The sequence below is a fragment of the Diadema antillarum genome, unplaced genomic scaffold, assembly GCF_040938485.1.
Source record: "Diadema antillarum isolate AM-2024a unplaced genomic scaffold, OU_Dant_1.0 seq00000876_RagTag, whole genome shotgun sequence".
NCBI classification, from domain to species: Eukaryota; Metazoa; Echinodermata; class Echinoidea; order Diadematoida; family Diadematidae; genus Diadema; species Diadema antillarum.
In genome coordinates, this window is record NW_027271740.1 from 341,602 (window position 1) to 361,094 (window position 19,493).

The 19,493-nt window shown below is 37.2% G+C and overlaps 1 protein-coding gene across 1 annotated transcript in view; it reads right to left on the bottom strand.

The window, feature by feature from the left end:
* Positions 1 to 19,493, bottom strand: part of LOC139740703 (uncharacterized) — an 86,685-nt gene that overhangs the window by 25,878 nt on the left and 41,314 nt on the right. Inside the window, exons 7-21 of the mRNA XM_071651271.1 lie at positions 15,965 to 16,057; positions 15,255 to 15,437; positions 14,540 to 14,700; positions 14,085 to 14,160; positions 13,365 to 13,622; positions 12,363 to 12,529; positions 11,209 to 11,315; positions 10,476 to 10,601; positions 9,530 to 9,719; positions 8,741 to 8,928; positions 7,659 to 7,722; positions 7,009 to 7,119; positions 5,922 to 6,079; positions 5,138 to 5,208; positions 4,536 to 4,689 (exon numbers count right to left, since the gene is read on the bottom strand). Coding sequence (XP_071507372.1) covers positions 4,536 to 4,689; positions 5,138 to 5,208; positions 5,922 to 6,079; positions 7,009 to 7,119; positions 7,659 to 7,722; positions 8,741 to 8,928; positions 9,530 to 9,719; positions 10,476 to 10,601; positions 11,209 to 11,315; positions 12,363 to 12,529; positions 13,365 to 13,622; positions 14,085 to 14,160; positions 14,540 to 14,700; positions 15,255 to 15,437; positions 15,965 to 16,057 — 2,107 coding nt within the window. The remainder of the gene's footprint in view (positions 1 to 4,535; positions 4,690 to 5,137; positions 5,209 to 5,921; positions 6,080 to 7,008; positions 7,120 to 7,658; positions 7,723 to 8,740; positions 8,929 to 9,529; positions 9,720 to 10,475; positions 10,602 to 11,208; positions 11,316 to 12,362; positions 12,530 to 13,364; positions 13,623 to 14,084; positions 14,161 to 14,539; positions 14,701 to 15,254; positions 15,438 to 15,964; positions 16,058 to 19,493) is intronic.

Below are 19,493 nucleotides of genomic sequence, written 5' to 3' on the forward strand. Positions count from 1 at the left end.
GCCTCATATTCATGTGACTGATCGTCATGTCAATAGCAAACTGACAACGTACGGTTAATATATTATACATTAAACAACTGTCTTTCAAATCCATATCGATGTTTTCTAGTTTGATGACGTCATCATACTTTAAATTGTGATAAAAGTAAAGACACAAAATCGGACAAGTTTACGTGTTATGTCTATGGGAGGTGATTTTTTTTAAAACCATGCATTGACTTGACAACGTTTAAGCACCTCTATCTCAGCTGATTTTGCTTCATTTCCTCTGAAACTTTAGTATGTTGTAGCTGAGACAATAAGCTGCAGTAATCATGCATTTTATTCTTTGAAATCTCCTCATCAGATTGACAATTTTGCAGTTTAAAACTGAAAATGAAAATGGAATGTGGACAAAACGATTCCTCATGTATCTTTCACATACATAAGTTTACGTTCCCCATATTTTCTCGTCGAGACGTATGGCCGAGTGGCTAAAGGCGACGTCTCAGAGACGTAAGGTTGCGGGTTGGAACCCCACAAGATCACGAAACAAAATACTTAGCTATTTTACTTTTTTTTCTTCAATTTTGTATTACATATTCGTCCATGTAGAAATCACGTACGTATATAAACGCACCTATACACACACACAGACACACACACACACGCCATATCCCTCTTTTTTGTGTGTTGGAGACCACATTGCTTCGACTGCAGCACAATTTTGCAGGTTGACTTTGTCAAACCGATCATAGTATGTAATGACGACGACTGAGGTGTTGTACTTTGAACAATTGTCTTTCAAGACGATGTCATTGTTTTGTAATTTGATGACGTCATTACACTGAAAATTGTGATTAAAGGCAAGGTATCAAAACCAGCCGATTATAGGTTTTATGTCTGCGGGACGTATTTTTCCCAAGTTGCCAGAAATGGCATAGCGACCTCAGTCGTTACAAGGCCGCTTTTCCGTCTAGCAATGCAATAGATGTTCACACGGCCACGTTGGTTGAGTGGGCATTGACTTTCCCCCTGTTATATCTATACATTGTTTTTTTTTGTCTTACCATTTCCGTGGATGACCCGTGGCCGAGTGGTTACAGAAACGGTTTCGCATGTACGCTCAATATAACTTCAAGGTGCCTATATCACATTCTTTTCTTTGTCGATCACAGATGACTGTCATCTGATGACCACAAGCGTATCACCTAACTCGTCCTCAATGTGACGAGTTTTCATGTCTCGTTTTTTATTCTTCTTTCTTTCTGCCACATTTTGTGTCGTCAATATCTCAACAATGACATTACGGAATAACATGACATTTTCAGTCAACATGTCTCATAACAATATCTAGCCACAATAAGGTTTTCATGACAGTAACATATCTATGACGTCATCTAGGCGCCATTTTGTGATTTTCGGACCTTGTCACATGATCGATCATAACTTCATAACTAGATATCATTTCTGTATCATTTTCGGTGGACATAAAGTTCAGGTCACGCTCTATCTTACTTTTTAACGCTAGTTACCCAGGTCTTCATTACGCGCGCGTTTGCGCGCGTCAAAATTTTAAAAGGCTCAAAACGACTTCCCAATGGGAAATCTCGAAGTTTCAGACAATTTTAAGCGTTTCAAACATTTTCTCGCGTGCGCGTCCGTCCGCGCAATTTCGCGCGCAGAGGGCGTAAGCAACATGAAAATGCATTTTTTTTTGACTGATTTGGATTCCTGATACTTTGAGTAACAATATCCATTGATTTCCGATCGATGTTGACCTATAACAAAGAAATGCACTGGCGTCAAAGTTGAAATTCCGCGCGCGCGTCTTTCTGCAAATATAGTGAAAAAACATGTCTTTGTTTATTTCGGCATAGCTCTTTAAATCGTCCATTGACCCTATATTTGTATTGCATATTACAAAAGCATATGAATTGGAAATAACGTTTCAAGTACCAATATTGCCAGGAAAACTCATGACGTCATCATATCATCATCTGAAATCAAAAAAGTGGAATTAATTTTTTTGAGGTACTGTTTCTGTCATTCATTTACTCGTATCTCTGTTGTTTAAGCTCAATATTATCCCAAATTCAGATATGTTGTACTTTGAACATTTGCCTTTTAAGTCCATATCATGCTTTTGATATTTGATGATGTCATCATACCTTAAATTGTGATTAAAGGTAAAGACGCAAAATCGGACAAGTTTACGTGTATTGTCTATGGGAGGTGAGTTTTTTTAAAACCATGCATTGACTTAACAACGTTTAAGCACCTTTATCTCAGCTGATTTTGTTTCATTTCCTCGGAAACTTAAGTATGTTGTAGCTGTGACAATAAGCTGCAGTAATCATGCATTTTATTCTTTGAAATCTCCTCATGAGGTTGACAATTTTGCAATTTAAAACTGAAAATGAGAATGGAATGTGGACGAAACGATTCCTGATTCATCTTTCACGTACATAAATCTACGTTCCTCTAATTTTCTCGTCGAGACGTATGGCCGAGTGGTTAGAGGCGTCGTCTCAGAAACGTGAGGTTGCACACGTACGGGTTCGAACCTCACAAGAGCACGAAAGAAAATAATTATTTTTTTAATTTGTTTTTTCTTCAATGGAGTACTACACCTTCGTCCATGTAGAAATCACGTTCGCATGTAAACACAACTATACGCTCACACTCACATAGTATCCCTTTGTTTTGCGTTGGAGACTGCATTACTTCGACTGCTGCAAAATTTTGCAGGCTGGGCTTTTTAAACTGATTTAAAATATTGTAATAAAATGAAATTTGTTCATATCAATTCAGTAACACAATGTAGTCGTGGTTACTTTGTGCTGATTTATACATGGAACAAGCTATACATTGTAAAAAAGGTATTTGAATTGTTCCTTTAAGTCAGTCTTCTGTATTGATGATTATTTGTCAATTAGTGGTTTTTGTGGAGTTTCAGATAGTGATAAAAAGTATAGATGATAAGTACAGCGATAATTCCTACAGTTAGTTCAAAGTTGTGTTACAGAGGTTTGATACATACATTTAGCATTGTGTGTGTGTGTACGTGTGTATACAGGTTGGCCATATGACACATTCTAGACAATTAATCTTAATTAATTAGCAAACGTGATGAGCTATGGAACTGAATATGGTACTAATGTATGATGTTAATGATTCTAATTAAACTGTGACGAGTTTAAAGGGATAGCTTAACTGTGTGTAAAAATAAAGCAATTATAAGGAAATTTTAGGGGAATTTGATAACCATGCCTATAATAATTTCATACAGGTACTAATAGCTGCCTCATGTTCATGTAATCGATCGTCATGTCAATAGCAAACTGACAACGTACGATGAATATGTTATACATTGAACAACTTTCAAGTCCATATCGTTATTTTCTAATTTGATGACGTCATCATGCTAGAAGGTATGGTTAAAGGCGAGATATCGAAATCAGCGAAGATTGTACGTTATGTCTATGAAAGGGGATTTTTGTTTTTTATCCATGCATTGACTCGATAACGCTCGAGCACCTTTACCTCACTTGATTTTGATTTCCTCTGAAACTTAAGTATGTTGTAGCTGAGACAATAAGCTGCAGTAATCATACATTTTATTATTTTTTTTTTTATCTTCTCACCAGGTTGAGTATTTTGCAGCATAAAACTGAAAATGAGAATGGAAGATGGACGAAACGATTCCTGAGTCATCTTTCACATATAAGTTTACGTTCCTCATATTTTCTCGTCGAGACGTATGACTGAGAGGTTAAAGGCGACGTCTCAGAGACGTAAGGTTGCACACGTGCGTGATTAAAGGCAAGGTATCAAAAACCAGCCGATTATAGGTTTTATGTCTGCGGGACGTATTTTTCCCAAGTTGCCAGAAATGGCATAGCGACCTCAGTCGTTACAAGGCCGCTTTTCCGTCTAGCAATGCAATAGATGTTCACACGGCCACGTTTAATAGTTGAGTGGGCATTGACTTTCCCCCTGTTATATCTATACATTGTTGTGTGTATTTTTTTTTTGTCTTACCATTTCCGTGGATGACCCGTGGCCGAGTGGTTACAGAAACGGTTTGGCATGCACGCTCAATATATTTTCAAGGTGCCTATATCACATTCTTTTCTTTGTCGATCGCAGATGACCGTCATCTGATGACCACAAGCGTATCACCTAACTCGTCCTCAATGTGACGAGTTTTCATGTCTCGTTATTATTATGTGTTTGGCCCTGAAAAGGGCCTATCCAGTCCTAGGGTCCTAGGGACTGGGTAGGCCCTTTCCAGGGCCAAACACATACCCTAGAAAGAATATGTGGTGCACTGTTAAGCCTTCTACCACTCAACATTACTACTAACACTATCAATATCACTCCTGCAAATTTATTGCTGCTGCTGTCACTACTATTATTACTACTGCTACTGCTATTACTACTACTTCTAATTCTACAAGATATGCTGTCAAATATTTCTCAGAGTTGTGGTATCATAAATTGAGGGGGAAAAGGGAGATATATCCTTGAACTGATGCATCCATCCAACCCACCAAAGCAGTCCTCAAGTCTGAGCTCAATGCTCTGATTCATCTCCATCTGAGATTTGACTTTGATTGGTCCATCGTTGATGTTTTGGGCCCAGCGCCCTCTAGGGTGGGTGGGACTGCTGTAGTTGGTGGGACTAGGGGCCTCGTTTGTTGTCTCCTACACAGAACAGACAGAGAGAATAAGATGACTTAATGCAGGTATTAGCCTATCTGTGTCTATGCAATATATTCCCAAACACATGACTTATCACAAATTCATGATTTGAAGAATGATGCATGTATGTATTGGTATACATGTCTGCCCCAAAACAACAACAATCACCAAATCGAAGTACACCTGGTCAATGATTTTACATTCTTCTAAGCTTCTAGAGCAGTTTTCTGACACAAATTGACAAATATCTCTGATATCATGAAAGGGATATCTTAACTACATTCTCGAATTCTTGTTCAGCAACTCTGGCAAAACATAATGACAACATATAACACAAACATGGATATAGATTATTGCAAACAATTGATAATCAGCTCTTATATATTTCTTAAAGCGTGTTTATCTGGTAACAAAGCATGTAAAGGGTAACAGAGACATAAACTCTGCATACCTGGTTGACTTGCTTCTGAGCCCAGAGAGGTAATAATCCAGCATCAAAATTGCATTCCTCAGGGGAAGAACCTGAAATGAAGTGAGATAAAATACTGCGTAAAACAGAAACCAGATGGTGAATGATTGTAGTGGTTCACTTGAGTCTTAAGCTCAGGTGAGCTAAAAAAAGACCCCGAAAGGACTCACTTGCACTTTATACAGCAGGCTCTTAATATTCATTTGGTTGGTATACAGAAACATACTGTGTTGCAGTTCTAATAAATTCAACATGAACAATATGCATGCCCCACTGAAACAAAGTAGAGGGAAATCATAAAAATCTTTCAGTCTACTTCACTGTTATTGCAGTAGCGTTGCCCTTTTGATATTGGATATGGAACTTCTAATAGTACAGTAAAACTCAATCACAATATACAACTGTATAAATCAATATGAATTATTGTGAAAGAAATTATTCCACATGATGAACACACAAAGAAACAAGCAAAAAAACACATAAAAAAGGAACAATAGCTACATAGAAAGAAAAAGTCTGAATGACATCTAGTTGGAACAGTCTATTACTTGAGAAGAGTTTTTTAACTTTGTGAGATATACTGAAATCTAAATATACGAAAGTAGTGTGCTATACATGGAGATTGATATGGAGATCATATGAATACACTGTTCTTGTACAGGTAATACATAAAATGCTTTCCCGTACAATTGAAAACAACGACATTCAACTGCAGCCTTCTGTTCACAGTGATGCACAAAACTACTTCCATCAGCCCAGTTCTCACCTTCATCTGGTTGTCTTTCTTCCATCTCATCCTCCGTGTCCGGTCTCGACTGCATGGCTGGCTTGAATTCCGTCCCAGCATGCATTGCCTGCCAGGCGTTGATGATGGCTGCCTTGGGTTCTGGGGTTAAGTCTGGTGGGACGACGTACGTGCCTCTCCTACCAAATAGGATTCAGTGGAAGTAGTCAGATCTCTGCATATCATGAACACACTACGTTTGGGCAGTGCTCATAATGACCGTGCCTGATTTCCTGTTACCATTGAACAATCCTTGATTGCATGGACTCTATAAACAGGATGTCGTTCCATCAATCTCAGGTGTTTCCATTAAAGGGATTGTATACACTTGTAGTATTGGTTGAGGTGAGGATTCAGCCTAAAACTTTTTGTGAGATACCTTGGAAACCACTTCATGAAATGTTAAAGAGCATTCAATTCTAAGAGGAATTCAAACTTTATTTGATGAAAATCGTTTTTGAAATGGATGTGATATCCAAAAACAAAGTAAAATAAAGTGAACCTAATAAAAGGGGGGTCTCACCTTTCATTAGGATCACTTTGTATGGGATTTCTCAGCCATTTCAAAACCAATTTTCATCAAATCATCTTTTAATTCCTTTAATACTTATAATCAAATGCTCTTTCATTCTCATTATCTAAAAAATCATCATGAAAAACATTTGAAATGTGAAGCCCCAGCTAAACCAAAACTATATCACCCCTTTAAGGCCATGGTACAAGGGTAATACATTACTAACATCACATACTATCATGTGCAACTTGGTCTGGGTATTAAAAAGTTTTGACAGGAAACTGATAGTTGGATTTGAAAATCGTAGCAAGATGCTAAAGCTATCATGATAATCAAAACGATTGTGCTACTGTGTAAGGGATCCATGTTCATCCATGTGGAATCAGTTTGAATCGATGGAGAACTGAATGATTACTGTAAAAGCTCTTATTTTCGCGTACAGATATTTTTGCACATGAGGAGGTAACAGACATTTTCCCAAGGTGTTGTGTTTGTGATTTGACACTTTGGCTGTTGTAACTGCACTAAACGCATCATGTTTCCTGGTGTACTCACCTGAGGATGTTGTACTCTGGTGGTGGCTCCACCACCTTCTCTCCCATCTCTCTCAGTCTCTCCTTCATATTGTGTGTCAGCTCCCAGGGTAGCTTCCACACAAAGATGCACCTGTTAAGGGTGTGAGGTGGACACAGGGGGTGTATGACAGGTTTAGGGGGTCTTTCATGTGTCACGGCAGGCATGCTTTAATCAAGTAGTATGTGTGTTTTCCATCTATGTCAATTGTGCATGTGAATGGCCCCACCTATAGAAGACCGATCATGTGTATGCAACTCAAAACATACTAGCAAGAATGACTGTAGCAAGAATGACTGTACATTGCTAACCTTTTTGTAAAGCATCACGTTTTAGGACATGGAAACATATTATATAGCGGTCAATGATATCACTTTGGTCATGTGTAACAAGTCTTTCATAGAAAGACACCACTCTCAGCAACAGACACTGGTTAATCCTTCTCATTCTCACCAGTTTATAAACTTGAACTGAGTTATCACCACATGGCTATTAGAAATCACAATTATTATTGTTGTGATGATAACTGAAACATGCTAACTGAGAGTCTTCCTCAATGCAGCTACAATTACAGAAAAAAAATCCCTAGATATGCAAATAGGAATGAATCTTTGAACTACTACAAAACTCACCCATCCCCTGACACTGAAATCAGCTGCTTGCAGTCACTTGTAAACTTGATTCCTGTTACCAGCTCTGTTTAACATGAACAATTCAAAATATCTATTGAGAGTGTATGATTATGAAAACATTCAAACACAACATTAGAATCATGTACATCATTATTGATCTGACTCCCATAACATGACTGACCTCGTATCTCTATTGTTTCTATTGAAACAATGTGTTTAGGAATAAAGGCAAGTGATATCCTCCGTTACAATCCAACACTTCTTGCAGTTAGAAACAGGATGACATGAGGTGGTTATGGAACAAAGACACACATTTAGGTACAAGATTATCTGATTCAATAAGCACTCTACTGATTAGGGGATTTTCACATTGTGCAGGAGTTTGTCACTGTAATGATGTTACTGTAAGACCAGAATTTTTCATGCGCATTAAACTTTTGCAAATTTTGCAAGGAGCCAAGATTTGCAAAAGTAAAATGCACATGAAAGGATTTGTTTACACAGTGCACTAAATGCCAGTGGCAATTTGCAAAAGCTACATGCCATGAGGGAGGTCGTCGGCTCCAATTTGTTGAAGTTTAATGCTATGAATGTTTCTGGCTTTACAGTATGTGGGTAGCATTGTTGTATTGTAGTGTGACTACTCAATAGTGATTTGACTACCAGGACATACCAGGCACAGGATTAAACTTATGCAAAGTCCTCATTTGTAAGTGTTGTATATTATCTACTCTACACACAGATAATGTGCAACATGCAATCAGGGTAGTGAGCCTTTCTTAAATAGCTTTGAGTAGTGAAGTACAGACAACCAACCAGATAAATTTGTACACAGTGTGACTTCAACATCTCAGCCCAACTTTCATAAATGCCTAGTCATTGTTGCCAAATACTCTATGAAGTTATTCCTCAAATAGATCATCAAATTGGCAACATACTGTAGGTGACTACTCAGTATTTGGTGAGGGAATGATTTTCCCATCATTGCATAGCAATAGCGACTAAAATTGTTATCAAATTTCAGGAAGGGAAATTATTATCATTATTATTTTTTTGTACTACAGACAACACTGCCATCTTACCTGAGTGGCCCATCATGGTGGCCACACACTCCCCTGAGTAGAAGTCATAGATGGAAAGACTCTTGTCAGAGCAGCTGGTAGCAGCATAGATCCCTGAAGGATCTAACTCTACCCTGATGAGTGTTCCTTCATCACTCTGGGCTCCTTTGTATGTCCTCTTTAACTTCCCACTCACCACATTGTAGATCCTGACACAGACAAGGACACATAAACAATACATGAAGACATTCAGGATACAGTCTGTCTGTTCTAACAAGTCCAATTCTTGACTTGAATTGCATGTCCCAACTTGTTACTGTACACCAAAGAATTAAATTGGGTGGGTAAAGTGAATGTGGATAAAAAATTGTTGGCTTTTCAACTTTTGTTCTCAATATACAATATATTCTGCATTCTGATCAAACTGAATGCACATTACATTCTTACAATTTTACTTACATTCTTAAAGAAATTAAATATTTGTATTGGCCTGCAATTCATTTGTAATCATGAGGTATGACCATTATTGTTGCTTATGCTAATTAGGTAAATAAACTAAAAAAACCCACAAACAAACCAAGATATTTCACAAATCAAATTACACATATGAAAGACTCTTACACTGTGCCAGATGTAAGCCAAGCACAAGTTGGATTGCTATTTTGATAAATGCTATCCATCATAGATGTACACATATTTAACATCAGAATATAGTTTGACTAAAAGTGACATTATGTTGATACAGTACCTATACAGGACTTTTGATCATTCCATGTAGTAATATGAAATCTCAGAGCTTAGAATACATACCTGAGACTTCTATCCTGACACGCAGTGGTGATGTATTTCTGTGTGGTGTCTATAGCCAGGTCATAGAGGGTAGTCTTGCTCACAACATGGTGGTTGCGGACAAACTGAAGGTCTGGGTTGAAGACGGCCATCCTAAACATGAGAGCCTTGTCGGCTCCACAGCTGATCATCTGGAGTTGCTCTCCATTTTCTGAAAGGGAAAAATGAGCCATGATTAATTCCCTACCAACTCATCCATTCATAAATAATATTGGGGCTTGACATTATTCTTTGAATTGGACATTTTGGTGGCCCTAATAAGAAATGTAATGGTGTGAAATAACATTTTGAAATCTAGCTTCCTCATTGGGTCACCAAAAGATAGTCTTTTTGAAGATTTGATGGCCAGACATCATTTCTTTTTTTGTTTTTGTTTAAATTTTGTGGCCCCGGACCACTGCTAATGTCAAGCCATGCATAAACCTATATGCATGTCAAATTTATACTTTTTTTTTGTATATTCTGTCGAAAGAAGTGAAAATAAAACCTTTGAATTGAATTGAATTGAATGTATAGCATTGTATAGGCCTTTGGGTTAAATGTCAGACTATGACTTCAGCATTGTTGAGTTTGTGCCGATACAGGGATGCAAAATTTTCCCAAGTGATACACAAACCACATCACTAACCTCCATCAAGATGTAGAAGGGTATCAGGCGATGCTAGGGGTTCATCTGTGATGGGGTCAGTCTCACAACCTCCTACATACATGTATATTCTAAGCCACAGGACACTAAATATTCCCTAACACTGATTTCAAGAGTGTCCTAATCTCCCTCAACTCTGGACAAACAGAAACAAACAAATCACAATGAACCAAAGCAATTTTACAATAAACAAATGCCAAAATGAAGATATAGCAAATGTATGGAATTGGTCTGAAAATAAAAGTTGAAGGCAAAACTCACTGTTAAACTTGACTGATGTGATGGAGGATGAGTGGTCATCCAGGGTCTGAACAAGAGAACAATTCTTGTCCATGTCAAAGACATGGATCAATCTGTCCCTACTGGCTGATGCTAAAAGATTGTAGCCTGTCATTGGGAGACAGAGGAAACAAAGAGGGTCATCAGGAAACCTATTTACATGTATCTTTGCATTACTATGCTGATGAACATCAATACTAGGAATATGATTGCCTGCAGAATACAACAAATTCATGAGTTGACTATTAGTAATACTCTTATGCACAACTATATCTCTCAAGTCATAAAAGTGCATTAATCTAGACTTTGTGCAATTTCAATTTACTTAACTCAACGACAAAAGGGAGATTATGTTTTCAAAATTGTATGCTAAATTTAAAACAATGTTAATCCAGGTCAAGAATAGATAAGAATAAATAAAAAAACTACATAAAATGAAATTCATTACAGAAATAAAAATTATTTGCTGGTACATTATATGTGCTTGTGTGTGTCTCCGTCAGCGCTTGTGTTTGTCTGTCTGTGTGTCTGTTGTATCTGGGTAATGTGTATGAATATTTTAACTCTTGGTTCAACTCTTGGGTAAACTCTTGGCATTACGGACATGGTGGCAAACCCTTGATTCTTAAATTAGATATGGATGTAATAAATGAAGAATGCAGGACCCGTTGGTAAACTCCACTGTGGGGTAATAAGTATGGCAAAACCTGCTCACCAGTACTTGGCTGTGTGTATTCCAGACACAGGACCTCCGAGTCATGAGCCTCTATCTCATGCACCTTATCCCAGAATTGGAGGTCATGAACTCTCACGTTGCCAGATCTGTGGAGAGGTCATATCAAGGCTACAGTGAGATAACTCAAAGTAATCCATTTATAATTAGTACATGTAGTCTATGGTACGCGTCCTTCCTTGAGGTCTAAATACACCATTGTGTGTTAATGATGTACACTGAGAATTGTATAGGGATTAAGGTATGGTGTACAGAAAAGCACATTTAACATACTCCAGTGTACATTAAACTCTATTGCTCTGTGTGTTTGTTTTGAAGGTGGGGGTTAGATATAGATGAAGTCTAGAACTATAAAATTATAATATCATACCTATCATGCAAATGAGATATTCATAAGATCTAATCTGTCACATGCAGAAAAAGTTGCCTATTGTAAATCTTATCAGGCACTGTTCTCTAAACAATGTGTTCACATACCTTCTTGGTACATCGATCACATTTTATCGTGTTCTATTCTTTGGACCCTTGACAATAACAAGCCAAAGGTCTGACGGCTTGTGAAGTGTATAGACATGAACTATGTACATATCAATACTTCAATACTCAGAAGGGATGGCAAACTACATGTTTTTATTGCAAAGAACTCATGATTTTATTTCAATCATTTACATGTTAGGCAGCCAAGCATATAACATATAAGGCTATGACAGGTAGTACAGAGGAAATAAAATTCTCTGTAGGTAGATCATCCTAGGCCATTGTCTCTGACATGGGGTATCATCTATACATTTCTTTATCATTCATAACAGAAAAAAACAACAACAATGAAAGGCATAGAGAATTTATGTACATGAGTTAAAGGGAGGGAATAGGTTTAAATTTCTTGCTATATATATATATATATATTAAAAATGAATAGTCATACCATAATAACTTTGAATTGATGTTCTGACAAATCATATGATCAACATACTTAAATTCTTAATCAGATATTCTGTGGCAAATATGATAGCTGTTTCCCATAGTGTTATGCACTGTATGTAGTGTATGGTGGAAGTGCCCCCAGATGGCAGCAAGGCATGCCATGACCATATATGCGTATGAAAGGACATGAGGATGGTCAATGGTCATCTCACCTGTCACCAGAGGCCAGTGTCTGACCGTCAGGACTGACCCTCACACATCTGATGCCCGTCTTGCCCTTCTCTGTATCCACCTTATCAGTGTTTCCTGCTTGGCTTGGTTCTCCATCCTGGAGGCTCTCCAAGGAATCCTCACCCACATAGAGCACTTTGAGGAGCTCCTGGACATGGGGTGACATCAAATGTCATGAATTCTCTGAGACTATTCAGTATCATTCATGCACATCATAATTAAAATCATTACATTATTATCTTCTAATCTGATCAAATCTATACCTCATTTGCACACCTACTAATTGTGCCTATTTACGAAGTTCATTTATTTCATTCATTCATTATTTTTCCATTAAGGAAAGTACTACATCATCCATGAAGTATTACATCATTTGAGCAATTAATTATAAACTAAAACTCTGAACACAATAAATTGTGGTATGCATTTGTGAATTTCAATAAGACTATATTGCACAAAACACAGGTGTCGAAAACAAGTTCTCTATTTTGCAGTAGAAGCACTAGTACAGGGAAACCCTGTTGTAAAGAGCTAGCTTACAAGGAGTAACTACTTTTTATAAGGTGAATTCACAAGACCGAGCTTACCATTGCTGTGTTTCAGCTAGTCTCTTTGTTACTACATTCACAAGCTAAAATTGGGGCAGCTAGTGACCTCGCTATATAGTGGTTTCCCTGTTGCAGCAGCAGTAGAAGTAGTAGTAGTAGTTGTAGTAGTAGTAGCAGTAGTAGTAGCAGTAGCAGTAGTAGTAGTAGTAGTTGTTGTTGTTGCAGTAGAAGTATTGTTCGTAGTAGTTGTAGTAGTAGTAGTTATAGTAGTTGCCATAGTAGTAGGAGTTGTTGCTGCTGTTGTTGTAGCAGTGGCAGTAGTAGTAGTAGTCGTAGTAGTAGTTGTTGTTGTTGTTGTTGTAGGAGTAGCAGCAGTAGAAGTAGTAGTAGCAGTGTTTGTTTTAGCTGCATCCCTCTTCGATTTCTGTGACTCACATGACTGTATATGTTGCGTTTGTAGATGTTAGTATTCATGGTGGGATCAACGTTCCAAATCCGAATGGTGCAATCAGAGGAGCAGGTGAGGAAAGACCCAGCTGGGAGAGCCGCCCGGTTACCGTCGCTAAGCTCTGGGTACATATCCAGATCAAAGATGCAGGCCGAGTGGTAGAGGAAAGACCACTGCTTGCCAATCTTCCTCAGGTCATGGAGGTCCCACATGTACAGACTGTGATCATTGTACACACAGGTCAACTGCGAGGGAGACAAACATTGACTCCATTCACTGCTAAGACATCAAAAGACCATTTAAGAGTTCTATGGAGAGTACAGATCAGCTCTCTGTCAAATTATTTCCATAATACATCTCTTTTTCAAAATTTGTATCCATGTTAGTTCCTTACTGAGATGAGGACAAATAAATACTAACATCTTGATATAGAGGAAAACAAAATACCTTGTACATGTACCAATATTGACCAATATGCAATAAAATGAGAGCGACATTATGAGCAAATACAATTTGTGACTTAGCAGTACTCCTATTTTTGTGCCAATAACAAAATACAAAATGATAAATAGCAACACAAGGAAAGAAAGCACAAGATAAATAAAGGAAATATACCATTTAATATAATAAACTCTCCACTCTTCAAGTGCAGGCAATAGCAAAGGCTGAAACTGAATAGATGTACATGTATAGTGTGCTGTACTCACCTTCTTGTTGATGTCATCAAATGTTATGGCTATGGCATCAGGGTACTTGGCATTGTCCTTGTGTGCTAGCATGTGGCTGGGGAGATTACCAAATGAAGAGGACCAAAATCATTTTCAGAACAATTATGGAATTACAAAGGGTCAATTAGACAAATATGATGAGGTGGGTAAGATGAATGGCTGTGTGGATATGAGTAGAGACAGCTCGTAAAATGAGAAATATATGGTTAAGAGTGTAATGTACTTGTCTCCCTGTTCTCACAGAAAGAGTGCAGTGTCAATGTACTTTGATATTTGAATGGCAGAGCAATGTCTTTTGACATTCTGAGGATCAACTTAGCATTTGTGTGCAATGCCATATGAAAATTATGACTTGGCAAACTTTGGAATAACAACCTGTTTTTGAGCTCAATCATAATTCACTATATCTGGGGTGGCTGATAAGCTGCCTGTACCTTGCATCGATGCCAGCACTAACATTGACCCCTAGATAGTGAGGCCTGGGTAGAGTGGCGATGAAGTGTAGTGTGGAGGCATTGAATAGACGGATGACTCCAGAGTCACAGGCAACAAAGACATACTCCTCAGTGGCCACTATGCCATGTGCACCAGTTGTCTGAAAGTGAACACAAAAAATAGTTTTATATTCATCATGCCATAAATCATTGGTCTTCTCTTTTAGGATGTTCTGGATCAGGGTTTGAAATTAAGAGGCATGGTGGACAAATCTTGCAAATTTGTTAACTGCATGGCAGACTTATTAAAGCTGACTGTATATTTAGGCTCTATGACATTTGCTTCTGCAACAATTACTCCCATGAAATATCTGCAAGCTAAGCCAAACATAAATTCTACCCTCAAACATAATCCAAATCCTAATACTAATTCTCAAATCAAACTAGACAAATACCCTATCACAACCCTAACCCTAACCCTATTTCTCAGAGAAAATAAGACCAGAGCAACTGTCGGAGGAGCAAATGTCATGTCACTGTATATTTAACAGCCCATGTGTTTGGAAAAGACAAATTATAAATTAATGCAACCACTGCACATGATAAAGATTATAGTACTTCTTCACTGTATTCAAATCATTTTATGATATTATTTGTTCACTTTCTTTTTTTCTTCAGTAATAAACACTGTTGATATTCTTCTCTATGCACTCACCCTGACTTCCACCCATTTGTCTAGGAGTCTCTTGCTGTTGATTTCACAGAGGAAGCCAGACTTAGTGATGACGTACACCTTGTCCCTGTTCTCTCCTCGTCCATGCGCTATGCTGCAGAAGAAGTTGTTCCTCTGTTCTCCCAGGATTCCTGATCTACCGCTAAGGGCGTGGATCTGTCTTGTCTGAACAGACAAAGGAACAAACATCTATATCAATTTTTGTTTTTCCCACACAGAAGTTATCAGGAGGTATAATGTGAGTTACAAGTACACATGCAGAGTATTGTCTAGATCTGGTATGGAATTAATGACTTTTAGAGACAGTCATTTAAGAGTTACGTAAAAAATAATACAAAGGTGACATTATGCAAAATGAAATACTAGTAATCTGCACTTACAGTATGTGCATGCATTGTACATCTATACATCTATCCAAATCTATCTATGTATCTGTCTATCTATCTATCTATCTATCTAGCCATCTATCTATCTATCCATCCATCCATCTATCTATCTAGCCATCTATCTATCTATCTATCTATATATCCATCTATCTTCAGCCATGAATATTATCATAGCTCTGTATGCATTAAACATTTTTTGTCCCTTTTCAGAAGATATCATCCGCTTAAATTCATAGAAAGAAGGCATACATATTCCCCTTAACATTTCAATTATGGCATTTATATATTTTATCACACAAAACTTACTTTGCTCTTGGCTGCAAGATACCAGAACTTGACACATCTGTTGCCAACAGCAACAAAGGAGCTTCCATCTTCAGAGAAGGAAAGTCCAGTTATCTGTGTGCACATAAATGATGATGAAAAGGAGAAAGAAAATATACTTATTAAGAACATTCCTCCCAGAAAACAAGAAAACTAATGGCACATTCACATTGATTCTGAATGTTGAATTGGCTGAAGAAAAAAAAAAGATGAAAGACAAATTTGATAAATTTCAAAATTCAAAATACTGACAAGATTTAGGTAGTTTGGTGACTTGCAAAGTCAGATTATTTATGACAGGTGGAAAGTCTGGATAGGAATCAATGCAACAGGTAAATTAGATTTAATTGATCAAATACAGGTGCTAAGGGTATGTCATTTTATTCAGCCAATGTAAAACACTATCACCATGATGTGGCAATCGAGAACCAGAGTGCCCGGAATGAGAAATAGGTATTTCCAGTTGAGTTTTGTTCAGACAGCTCCAGGTCCATGCTTGCCAAGTGTGACCCTTGACCTCACAGTACATGCCTCTTACAGCAGTCACATGTCACTCAATATCCACAGAACACTGGACAACACAGCATGGTCTATGCCAACTGAGAAAAGTTCATACAATCTGTGAGCCAGATGGGAGGGAAGATTGACTGATGGACATACAGAATGACAGACATACATGCACTGACATGTATTCAATGCGTTTGGATAGCAAACGATTTCACATCATTCACGATGAAATGCATCCCAAACTATCTTGTATTGAGTTGTAAAATGTGTGGAATATAATTTATTTCATTTAATTCATCATGATTTTATATGCAATACAAATTTCACTTGATACTTCTGGTAAAAAAATCTAGTTTTCTCCTGCCAAGAAGATACCTCTATTGACAGATTTCAAGACCTAAAGAAGTTCTAAGGAAGCTGCAGAAGACAGATAAGGTTATCCCAAAGACAGGAGATTGAGGGAGCCATAGGCCTCAGGCAATGAGACAGAGATTGTATCTGCAAGCAAAATTGATCCCATGATTCGAAACTTGGGAGGGACAACTCTCGCCTCCTTTGTAGGTCAAAGAGTTATATTTTAAGTGAGGGGATATTGATCATAAACAAAGTGTTTTCCCTCGGGAACTTGGGCACACCACTAAATTTTGCTACAAGCTGACGGTTTTGACTATGCTGTTTTGTTATGATCTAGTTGTTGTACACTTGTATAAGGAGAGAAATATGATATGTCCATAAGTCATAAGTTGTCTATGAGCTTTACTGGAAAACATACTTTTTTTTTGTTCAAAATTGAACTAATTATAATTAAGAGTGTTATTTTCTAGACAGCCCCCACCATCTCCTCAAAAAAACAACAACAAACACATACACCACCAACCAAACAAAACGAAACAAAAAAAATCCAAAGAATAATTTCAAATTGAAAAGCCTTTATTTGCATGGAATCATGGTACAAGTACCTAGATTTGTCAGTCAGTAAATAAAGAAAGACTACTGGTGGCCATAAGTAATAGCTCAGTGGCAAACTTATCTTACTTAGAGTCCCTAGTCACAGCTTGTGAATTCCCAGTCATAAATCAGTGACCCAAGATAAGCAAGAAATTAGCATTTTAGGGTGACTAGAAGATGTCTACAGATGTCAAAATAATAGAAAAAAAAATTTGAATGCTTCTATTTCCCCATACAAAACTCACTGGTAGTTTAAGATGATCGCACTGAGAGCATTTTCCTACCATGGAAGCTTGAGAACACTGAAATAACCTATAGAAACATTGAACTTCAATTGCGAACTTGATATAAAAATACACACAAACATATGCTTCCACATAAGATGGATAAAAATGACAAATTCTGTTGTGAGAGAAACTGATATATACTACACAGTGACTTATAATCAGAGTAGGAGAGTAATTCTCCTTGCTGACCCCAAAGAGGCTGGCATGTGACAGTGCACTGAACTCTATCTTTATACTGTACACTGTACTTCCTGCAGGAGTCTATGTGGGATAATTTCCATCCCTAAAAACAATCAAATTTGCTCTTCAAAAGCAGACAAAGACCAAAAAGAAAAAAAGAGAAGTCACTTTGTAACTTCGCATGTTTATACTCAAGGTTTTAAGAGCACTGAATACCTACTACCAGCTGCAACAATTCAAATGCCATCCCTGATATCAATAGGAAAAGCCTATGTTCCAGCTGATGGACTTGATAAGTTTGGATCATATCACAAAAATGCAAATGTCATGCATTGTCCAACAGCTTCAAAAGCATTCCAATCTATTCTATCCATTCCATTTTTAGATGCCACACTGATTGGTTGTCTTGATGGGGAAAGGGTTGTGAGTAACCATAGCAACGATTACATCTCTTGAGATCATTATCCTATTGAGGACTTTTCAATCTCAAGGGTGAGACAACACCTCATTATCAAGAACATCCATTCACGGAACCTTAGAGAGGAACTTTGTCTGAGCACAAATCTCTTGATCCTTCCCTCTTATATCTTTACTGGAATGAATTTCTCCCGCCGTATTCCCTCATCTTCGATAACCATCATCATGAGAAATGATACTAACAGTTTGCAAAAAAAAAAAAAAAAAAAAAACCAGGTTGCAGGCAAAAGACCAATCAAACTTTTTTTATTTTTAAAAATATTATATTATTTCTTCTTAATTCTTGCTATTGTAATTGTATTGTATTGAATTGTATTGTATTGTTTTATAGTTACCTGTATCTTTTCAATTTTCTATTTAATATGATATGTTATAGGAGTTTTTAAAATTTGTTTTTCCCCTAGTTAGGTTTGTTAGAAATATTTTTTGCTTAATATCAACATGCTGGAGAGAGCTGCAAGTGCTCTGAGTAGTTTGTAATAGTGCTATATAGGAAATTACTTACTACCACTAATAGTAAAAACAAAAAACAAAACAAAAATAAAACAAGTTAACCACATTTTGCATGTTTCTCATGAAAAAAAGGATGCATATTTAATGTCATTTAGGAGGGAATGCAAATTGCCACTTGATGAAATCACAGCTTGCATGATGTCATTGTTTAGTTTCTCACTTCTTATGCGTTTAGTTGATTGATAGATCATACAAATCATATACACAACTGCAGCTTCAAAATATTTTTGCTTTGCAGTTGAACAGCCACAGATTATGGATACCATTTGTTTAGTTTTACTAAATATAATTCTATCAGTGGAAAAATATGTGCAGAATATGGACATCATCTGTTTATTTTACCGCAGAATCAAACCCTTGAAAGCAGCCATATGTAACCTTTAATGTCTTTATGAGATCACAACAGAATTCGTGATCATGATTCTAGAAAGCACTTGACAAGAATATAATCCCTACATGAGCAGTCTACAGTGTTAACTCCCAGTTTAATGCCAACTCAAAACAGAACTCAGCAATTGATATGAACAATTGTATCATCCTTTAATTTGACACCTCTTGTCTTAATTACAAGCAAGGAACAAAACCACCTTTAAGGTTAT